At 36.7% G+C, this 10888-nt stretch overlaps 1 protein-coding gene across 1 annotated transcript; it reads left to right on the top strand.

Annotated features, from left to right (window-relative positions):
* The first annotated feature begins 7996 nt into the window (after positions 1–7996).
* LOC131601802 (putative F-box protein At1g58310) lies at positions 7997–9738 on the top strand. The gene is made up of 2 exons (XM_058873699.1): positions 7997–8917; positions 9331–9738. Exons 1-2 carry the CDS (start codon positions 8006–8008, stop codon positions 9505–9507), a joined length of 1089 nt encoding a protein of 362 aa, XP_058729682.1. The 5' UTR covers positions 7997–8005; the 3' UTR covers positions 9508–9738.
* The last annotated feature ends 1150 nt before the right edge of the window (positions 9739–10888 follow it).

Below are 10888 nucleotides of genomic sequence, written 5' to 3'. Positions count from 1 at the left end.
ACAATGCATTCTTATTTGGGGTATACATCTCTTCTGCAGCATGACAAGGGCCTATGTTTGCCAGGTTCCTATCGAAGTTGGTTTTGTTCACCTGGTTGACCTCAGCCATGTAGTAACTCTGATCACCTTCGATATTCTCCACTATACCATCTTCTCTCCAAATTGTCACCCTCTGATGCATTGTTGAGGGCACAGCTGCTACCCCATGAATCCATTCCCTACCAAGCAAAAGGTTATAGTTTGCCTTTGCTGGTATAACCATGAACATGGTTGGCCTGGTAACTGAGCCTACTGTCAAATTGACTTGAACAACTCCCAGTGTTTGTCCTATTTTGCCTTTGTAGTTAGATAAAACCATGTTATGTGGCCTTATATCCGTATCGAACATACCAATTCTTTTTAGCATGTATTGAGGCATTAGGTTCACTGCTGCTCCCCCATCAACTAAGACTTTATTAATGCCAACGTTCTCAATCTTAGCCCTGATATAGAGTGGCTTCAAATGATTTCGCATACCCTCATCAGGCCTTTCGAAGAAAGCATTCTGTTCTTCTACTGCACCATTATTCAGCACATAGTAACACACAGGTTTGTGTTTTGTCATTTCTTCGATATCAGCATCTTCACAGTCTTCTACTTCAGTTTCCTGATTAAACTCGTAAGGGAGTACGGAAATAACATTGCAATTCAAGTTTATAGATGACACTCCATCAGAATCAAAATCATTTGTCATTCTATCTTCCTCTTTCCAGGAATTTGAACGCAACTTTTCTTCTTCATCCAAGAGTTTTTCAGCTTCGAATAATCTGCGTTCTACCGGAGGTTTGTTTGACTTTGCCCCCTGGTATGGGACTTGGTTGCTACTAGATTCTCCAGCTTCTCTTGGCATGTATTCCTTCTGAGCCTTTTTTATTCTCTGATGCCTTCTCCACTGGGACCGAGACATAGGATTTTTCCCTTTATAATTCTCCAATCGATACGCCTCTCGATTTGGTCTTTGAAATTGTTTCCTATATGCCATTGCAGTTCTTCCACCTTGGTCCCAACTTCGCCATTTGTTGGTTCTTGCATCAGCTTGCACCCACCCATCCCTTGGCGCATCTGCAGGGATTCTAAAAGTTACCCTTCGAGTTCTGGGGTGTGGGCTATCAGGCCTCTTTGTTGGAGTCCGTATGTCGAAATCGTACAGGTTGGGACGCAACCCCTGAGTTTCTTGACTCATGTAGCAATACACACGTTCGAATGATCGTGCTAGCATTTCGTCATAGACTGCCCCACATCTTGGGCAGAGAGCAACTTCAGTGTTTTCTTTGTAGCATCTGACCAAAAATCCTACCAAGCTTTCCTCCATCTTTGGGTACAGTTGTAGTAGGGTATTTGGATCTCTTCTTGGGTGTTCCCACCTTTCGCGTCGAACTCTTTTAAAGTTGGCTTCGACCCTTCGGTTTAGCATGATCGAACACCTTGGACACATCCATTGCTTACCACCATTTCTCTCGTGGCAATTCCAGAGATATTCTTTGAGGCTTTCGGTTCTTGGAGGAACTTCGATGCCCCCATTTTGCCTCGTCAGCCATGTCTCTAGTTCGCCAAATTCAGACACTGGTCGTCTGGCGCTGACCATGTTAACCGCTGCTGTAGGAACTTCAGAGATCTGGATTTTCTGGAGTTTCATCCTGAGGTCTTCAGTGGCCTCACGGTTTTCTTCCTTCGATGCTTTAGTTATTTCTGACTTGGAAGATTCTTCAACGACAGTGTTGAAGACTATTTCACCTTTTAGGCTTTCAGTAGCCTGCTTTCCATTGAACATTGCTTTAGTCTCCACAACTTCAACTTCAGAAGCTTCCACCATGTTGATATCTTCTACCTCGCAGAGGCTAGCGTCAGCAATGTTTAGGGGATTGGTATCGACCCTCATATGACTCTTGGTCTTGTCAGCAAACTTCAACCTTCCATCATTGAGAGCATTTTGAATTAGATCCCTGAAAAGAAAACATTGAGAAGTTTTATGGCCTAAAAACCCATGATATTTACAAAAACCTCTTTTCTTCCGTTGTTCCAACGGAGGAATTTTTGAATTTGGAGGTAGTATCATTTGGCCATCTTTTACCAATAAATCAAATATTTCATCACACTTGGTAATGTCGAATGTATAAGTTTTCTGAGGGAACCTATCATTCTTATCGTTTTCTACTGGGTTTTTTCCATTGGCAGGATTTAGCAATTTGCAGGCGTAAGGTGGCGCTTCTTTCAATTCAGCTAAGTCTATTTCGACCTCTTCAGGACTATACGAGTCATTGAACGACTCATCATCAGCATCCTCGGCTTCGACGTACGCTACTCTCTCTTTCTTATAACTTTTATTCGCCCTAACTTTTTCTGCCTTCAGTCGTTCGACTTGCCGAACCCTGTCTGCTAACTGGGCCATGTCCCTAAGGTATTGGGTATCTATTTTCTTCCTTATTGAATAATCTAGACCACCTGCGGCCATTTCAACAAGTTCATGCTCTGGGACTGTTGTAAAACACCTTGATTTCAACAGACGGAACCTATTTAAATAATCATCAATTGTTTCTGTGAATTTTCTTTTAACACTGGCCAATTCTTTCAAACTTATCTTAGTTTGACCCATGTAGAATTGCTCATGAAAAAGTCTTTCCAAGTATGCCCATGCATCTATCGAATTTGGTGGCAAAGTAGTAAACCAAATGAAGGCATTTTTTGTCAGCGAACTACGGAAATACTTGATCCTTAAATCCTCGTTTCCCGCTAAGTCTCCTGCTTCTGTCAAATATCTAGCAATATGTTCCACCGTTGACTCATTAGTTTCGCCTGAAAATTTTGTAAATATGGGTACCTTAGTGCCCCTAGGCAATTCTGTCTGCATGATATAATCTGATATAGGGGATGTATAGTTTGGACGCCTAAGTCCGGTACTAAGGCCATTATTGGCCATAACCCTTTCTATCATGGCAGTTAAATTGTTTTCTGTAGCCAGATTTTCTCTTCTGACTCTTTGAACAACCTCATCTGGGTGTTCGTTCCTACCCACAATCCTTAATCTGGGTCGTTCCTCCTCCGTTTCTTATCGAACGGGGACGGTTCTTTGATTTGAAGCTTCTAAGTTAATTATTGGAGTTCCTTCGAACATCTCTGTTCTTCGTGAGGGGCCTACATCCCTAGTGGCTGTCCTAGATGACGGAACTATGTCTTGTACACGTTCTAAAATGGGCCTCTCTTCTTGATTCGAAGGCTGTTTGTCTTTCCTTTTAGGTGGTGTTATTCCCATGAATTCTGCCATTCGATTCATTTGAGATGATATCTTTTGGAAAGTCTCCATGTTTTCTCTATTTGTAGTAGTAACATTTGCCATTAGTGGGCTTAAAACTGAAGTCAATTCTCTGGCCAAAACCCCTACCATATCAAGATTGCTTGCATCCATTTCTTGTCGAAATGCTGCTTGATTATTTGTGGTAAAGTGAGGCACCTGGGTAGAAAAACCAGTGTTATGTGCACTTCGACCCACTGAACTAACATTCGGTGAAAATGTCGCATTGTTAGTTGGGGCATATATAGATGCTGCCCCTCGTACGCCTGTTCCATATGGGTATGGCATCCCATATGAACTATTTGGCCTCCATTCGAAAGCAGAATTCGTGCCTTGACCATGCCAATTATTTGCAGCATTTGTCGAGGCAAACAATACGTCCTCTGCGCTTGTGGATGAGGGTGCGGTTGTCGACACTGAAACTGGAATAGTCCCTGAAGGCCCTGTATTATTTTCAGGCAAAGCCTGGGAATTATCTGCAGGTCTCGATCCATTTGGACCCGTTGCATCTCGTGTTCCTTGAGTAGAAGTCGAATTTGCCGCTCCTGATCCTGAACCTTGTGGGGGATCTTGATCACCCCCTGCACTGGCCGTAACGACCATTTTCTTGTTGTACCTTCGTTTGGGAATCGGTTGTGCACTATTCTTTAATTTACCGTTCCTAAGGTTCATACAAGATCTTGATATTGTCTAGACAAAAATAAAGCACTTGATTAAAACAATCTGCTCGACACTGTCCCACTGGGCGTGCCAATTTGTTTACGGTGATTTCCGGTAAACAACCGCTAGTCTTCCAAACTATAATAAATATGATTTGGTTACTCGCAGGATCGACTAGATTGATCCTAGGACACATAGTCAAGAAGATTGTTATCAATGTTTATTCGAACCATATTCATTATTTGTCTTCTTCAATAAGAGTTGTTCGATTAAAGAACAAATAGTCTTTACAATCACTTTGTTACATATAAATGTGACTTCAACGAAAAGATAAGTAACATAACATAGAAAATTAAAAGGACTATTGAAACGTAAAGAATCTTAAACTGCAGAAATGTAAAAGACTTTGAAAGTAAATAACATGAAAAGTAATTCGAAAGTAAATGACATTAAAGTAAAGATACATAAATGTAAATGACAAGAAGTAAACGAAATGCAGTAATTCTGGAAGATATTTAAAAACAAAGGATAATACACATGTATTAAAATGGTGGTGTCATACGTACATTTTCTCAGCGAACTCTTTCTCTTAACGCTTGATACTTGAGTAAATATGTGAGTGATTTATACAAAATGAACACATAGAATCCTAACATTAAGACTCCTATTTATACTAGTTTCGACCTTAACGGTCCTATACTAATCTGCTGCCACGTTTCTCATAAAAACTCCTAGCGATGCCATCTGTTACTTGGACAGTTATGAAACCGTCTTCGAATTTCAAATATTCCCGCCTGAGTCTGTCTTCGACGCGTGGCAGTGTATTAAACAAACACTACGAAAAAACACGCTAAGTAGTAATACTTGAATATATTTACAAATTTGTCTAAGTCTCCGAAGACACATACTTTTCGCTAGCTTTTAGTATTCATTATCTTCATAGTGAACTTAGAAACCTTTACTCTCGAAGCATGACCATCAGTAGTCATTCTTTTATTTTTAAGGGATGGCCATCAGTAACCATCTTTCCTTCGATTTTCTACACCTTCGAAGGATAAATAATATGAAACGAAATCTTCAGCTAACAGTAGTATGTGTTGATTTTGACTAGACTACTAACTTTGTGTTCATGCATGACTAATTGACCTTGTGATTGCATGATTGACTGTTTTGTAGCATTAATTTATGAAGCTCTGATTATGTGTAACAACCTCGTGATTTCTGAATATGCTACTGACTTGTGTTGTTGTTACTTTGATTTATACCGTTGTTGTTGTTTACTCTGTGTACCTGTGCGTATTTTTCTTAATGCGGTGTGCTTAATGCTCAACTTAAGTTACACATCTTGAATGTTTTTGAAGAATATTGTTTTACCAAAATTTGCCAAAGGGGGGATTGTTGTTACTTTTGGATTGACTGCATTATGCAAAATAACATAGTTTGTTCAAGTTGTTTATATGAAGAAGGAAACATGTGGGAACAAATGTCCCAGCATGTGTTCCACATCTGCCCCTTATTAGCATGTCAATGTGGAAAGTGTTACGTACATTATTTTCTGATTGTTTCAATCAAATTTGTTTATCAATGTTTTTGTGATTTGTTTGATAACTATTTGAAGATCAAATTTATTTAAATGTAGGTTTAAATATCAATTTAAGTTAAAAATAAATCATATATTTTTGTTGGAGACTTTTGTGAAATAAATCAAATCTAACAATATTAGTTATTATTCTGGCCGAGATCAGATCAAATATCCAAGGATAAAAAGTCCATAATTACATAGCTATTTAAGGAGACTCTCACCTCATGTTTTAGAGTGTGCGCTAGAATTGTATTTTTGTGTTATGGTTTTTGTTGAATCTATTGTTTGTTGTTTTTTTTACACCACGTTATTGCTTCATTCATATCATAAGGCATAATAGTTGGTTTGTTTAGTTGGGTTGTAATTCAATATTGATAACTTTCATTATTGTTGTTGATCACTTGGAAATAGTGACTAAGAGAAAGTGAGAGAGGGTTCTCATATTTAGGGGGTCCTAAATAGAAAGACTCTAGGGTAGAATTAAGAATTAGGGCATTAAACAAGGGTTTGTGCATCTAAGATACTCTATAATACTTCTATAGAAGAGTGAATTTTTTTTCTTGGGTTGGATGCCTCTAAATGTAGGTGTGATTTGCACCAAATTGGATTAACAATTATTATGTTCTTTATTGCTTTCATCTTGTATTAGCTAAACTATCTGGGTTGGACAAGTTGTCCCAGAGATATGGTCCAACATTTTTCTCCTAAGAAATATAATTTCACTTTATTTTATCGTCTCCACCAAAGTAGTAATGGGTACTAATCAGAACCCAATGTATTTCAAATCAAAGGAATTACATGGTCGCCAGACGCGATGCCAAAAGATCGAGAAAATTGAACGGGCTATAATAACAACATGGAGGAATTCGTGACACTATTTTCTTGCACACTTAATAGTAGTTTGAAAAGAGAACCCATTAAAATAGGTCTTGTACGAACCAAACATGGAAGGACAAATGATTAAGGTGTCGATCAAGATATATGAGTTTGACATCTCCTTCAAACACAGAAATTCTTGCCCAAGAGTCTTAACTTAAAGACTTGTTTAATAGTTTGATCGAAGTCTCACCCAATGGACTCAATGCCTTGCCTAAAGGACATGGAGCCTCCTCAAACAGGCTTAAATACAACCTTGCTTAGGAGACTTAATGCCTCATCAAGAGGAGGCCCCCGACACTCTATCATTTAAAGAACTTATCCATTTATCGAACTATTTGTGCTTGAGGGACTATGTAGAGATATATTTATAAAAGGTCTATCTAGGGTGGGAGGATGACAACCACCTATCTGAGGCGACTCCCCTTTTTCGTTTGCATCTAGGGACCATTTCGTCCTAGATGTGCCCTACTCGCCCAGTCGTGGGAAAAGATGTTCCTCTATTAGAGAGAAGTTAGAGAAAAGATGTGTCCTACTCGCCCAAATTTTAACTATTTAATTTCATTAATCTAACGGTTTTAATTGATCATTTAATTTAATTATTTTTGAAAATATTTTTCTATATAAAAAGTTAATTAAAGTCGTTAGATTAATGAAAATCAAATGGTTCAGATTCATTCTCACATTCTCATATATATATATATATATATATATATATATATATATATATATATATATATATATATATATATATATATATATATATATATATGTGATTCCTATATTAAAAAAATGAAAGTATTAAATTTAAATTTAGAACTTCAAAAATAAAAATAATTTTAAACATTTTCTTCTTCATTCAAGTAACATTTTTGTTGGTAGCAGTATATATGGAGGGAGTGAAGCTTCCCTTATAAGATAGTTCTAGTTGGCATATCAACCCTATAATCTAGGTGCAGCAAGTCCTGTGATCCTATCCAAACAAAGTTTATTAACAATATCTTAGAATATGTTCATACTCATTTCACAAGTAACTAGCTCCTTATTCTCTTAAAAAAAATGCTTTGAGTACTATGAACTTCAAATGATTCAAACCCTACAAGGTAATTATTTATACTCTGATAAACTTTCTCCCTTCTGAAACCAATCATTCTTCATCTTGCGTTTTTTTCCCTATGCATGCTGCTATTTTTTTTAGTTTTTGTATTGATAGGTGCTGCGTTTTAGTTTAACATTGGATATTCAATTCATACTTAATGAACACCATTGTTGTTTCAAAAGGAAACTCAAACCCTAGTATTTGTATTTTATTGCAATTTCTTTTTAATGTGTGTGTCTGCCACTGCAAGATTAGAGCTATTCCACTGTGATATTTAGATGTGCTGGTGTGTAGTTTCTGGTTTTAGATTTCACTTTTAAAAGAGTTGTTTTTCATCAAATAGCTTTTGTTATCTGTTTTTTTAGATAAATATTTCTTTTAAAAGGGTCTTATTAATTTCATTGGTTGGTGATAATATTCATTAGATTGAAGGCTAAGGAAAGGGAAGTTGAAGTGAAAGATGAAGAATAAAAGAGATAGAAAAGAGAAAAGGGATAGACTCAGTGACTTACCGGACTATGTTTTGCTTCATATCATGAAATTTATCAACACAAAACAAGCTGTGCAAACTTGTATATTGTCTATGAGATGGAAGGATCTTTGGCGTCGTCTCACAAATCTCACATTGAATTTCTTCGACTTTACTCGTGGTACACCCTATTTCGCCTCGTTCGTATCTTCGGTCCTATATCATCGAGATGATTCAGTATCTTTGCATGATATTGATTTGACGCGATATGGTTGCATTCGGCCTGAACTTATTGATAAGATCATGACATATGCTAACTCACATGATGTCCATAGTTTAAGACTTGAAGTTGATTTGAGTTTTAGTCGTGGTTACTCATTGCATACTCGCATATTTTCTTGCCAATCTTTGACACATCTTAAGCTTTCCATTAGGGCCGTCCCTTGTATGACACAACTTCCATCTTCATTGCATTTACCTGCATTACAAAGCTTGCATCTTGTCTATGCCACTTTTACAGCAAATGACAATGGCGTTTCTGATCCATTTTCAAATTGTCATAGATTAAACACTTTAGTACTCGAATGTTGTAATCTACATCGCGGAGCAAATTTACTTTGTGTATCGAATTCAAACCTTTCTAGTTTGACAATAGGAAGTACTATTCAAGAAGTAGGTTACAAAATTGTGCTTTCTACTCCAAACCTCAATTCTATCACGCTCACGCGTGATCTCATTCACCAGATCTCTGTATGCAATATCTCTTATCTTGAACAAGTCCATATTGATGTTGAAGAAAATGATCATATGTTTTATGAGATTACTTTTTCAGGCTTAATTAGTTGCCTCCAAGTGCTTGCTAACTATGTTAAGATATTGAAGCTTTCTTGGAGTACCCTTAAGGTAAACTCCTTCATATGTTCTCCCCTTTTTTAATTTCATTTTTAATCTCTTTATTATAATTCACTCACGAATTTTCAAATCTCGGGTTTTTAGTCTCACGAGCTTCCCACATGTCTAACATTTTACTTTGCGATTAAAACTTTGGCGATGTTGTAAATTATTTGTCGATGTAGCAATGGACTTGAATTAGACCATATCAACTGCTCCATTGCCACTTCAATAAATAACTCGACGCATCACCATATTTTGGTCCCAAATTTTAAGATGAGTATAATGTGAATCTAGAAGGACCGAAAAATGCAATTGAGTGCTGATTTTCATATTGCTCATAATATGTTCTATGTGTTTCCAATACTCAATCTCGTTGTAATAGAACCTCTTCAAAAAATGTCTCATACGCTCTATATGTGCAGGTTCTACTTCGCTCATCTGATTCAATGATAACTCAACTTCCTTACTTTGTTAAATTGAAGTCATTGAAATTCAGAGTGAATCCATCAAATGTATTAGATGATAATGTTAGAAGTCTAGTGGACTGCTTTGTTAAAAAATGTCCACCGGCCATAGTGTATATAGATTTTCGTGCATGACTCTTCGGGTAGATATTCTTATGAGTTACTACTTACTAGTAGATGATGGGGGAGAACTTGGACTGTCACAAAACTGGTGTTTTGATTGCAGGAAAGGGTTAATACCCTTGCAAGGGTGCATTTCTTGTCAATGAATTAGTTTTCTTTTTTTGCGATTATGCTTATGTTTATTCATGTCCTTTTCTTTTCTTTTTTTTTGATTTAGCCAACCAGTTTCGATACACATAGTGAACCGACTAATCTGGTTTCGTATCGCGGCGAGTCTAAAAACTGTCACGTATTCATGTCCTTTATATTAAATATTAATGAATGTATTTATTTGAAAAGATATTGTCTTGTAATTGAAGAAGTTTTGTTTATGTAGCATGGCTATTCACTTGAGACCAATACAAATTGTTCTATGTTGTCAATATATTTTTTAATCATGTTGATTGCTAAACTAAAGAAAAATAAAATAGGTGATTAATTCATTTTGCTAGCTTCTAATGTTTACTTCATATATAGTCGTAATATTTGGTGTCGAGTAACTCAAACCATATGATTTACGATTAGACAACACTCAAATGTGCAAATTTAAATAGTATTTAGCTAAATTTGATTTATAGAACTTTAATTTGAAATGTTCTATTGAAATAGAACAGTATGCTAACTCAGTGGGTTCCTTGTACTGAGTTTTACTTCAAGTTATCTGATGCTCAACTCAGAGTTTTACTTATAGAGTTTAGGACTTTATTTTCATTATCTTGCAAGGTAGCAAAATAATCCCTAGAATAGTGCAACTGCCAAGCAACATAAAAATAAACAAATATATCTAATTAATCTTAAGATTTTTATCTAACACTTCTCTAAAAGCTGGACTATGCAATGAGATAAGTCCAAGCTTGAGCAGAAAAAAGTTGAGAATGAAGGGTTGGATAAAGATTTGTTGGAGACGTTGGCGATTTGAGTAGAATATGGAATGGGGAATAATTTGATGAGAGAAGATTCCAGCTTTTCTCAGATTAAGTGACAGTTAATTTGATGTGTTTGGAACGATCATGAAAAGTTGGATTATGTGCTATGTAGTCAACAGATCTGTTGTCGTAGTAGACGGAAGATGGTTAGGAAAATTCAATGCGAAGGTCCTTGAAGAGATAGTGTAGCCATTGAACGTCGCATGTGAGGTTAGAAAGCATGCGATATTCAGCTTCGAAACTTAAACGGGAGATGGTGGTATCAGGTATGTTTCTTTGATTTCCTAGAGATAAAGATTTGCCCAAAAAGATTGCGAAGCCTGTCACCGATCATTTGTTTTGTTTCTATTTGTGTTAATTGTATTCTCTGTCCAAGATGCCCAGGTACGTAAAGTTGCCTTGAAAGCGGAATAAATTGGCATTCCGAG

Source organism: Vicia villosa, linkage group LG1 (assembly GCF_029867415.1).
Source record: "Vicia villosa cultivar HV-30 ecotype Madison, WI linkage group LG1, Vvil1.0, whole genome shotgun sequence".
Taxonomy (NCBI): Eukaryota; Viridiplantae; Streptophyta; class Magnoliopsida; order Fabales; family Fabaceae; genus Vicia; species Vicia villosa.
This window is presented reverse-complemented; position numbering and strand designations above follow the sequence as displayed.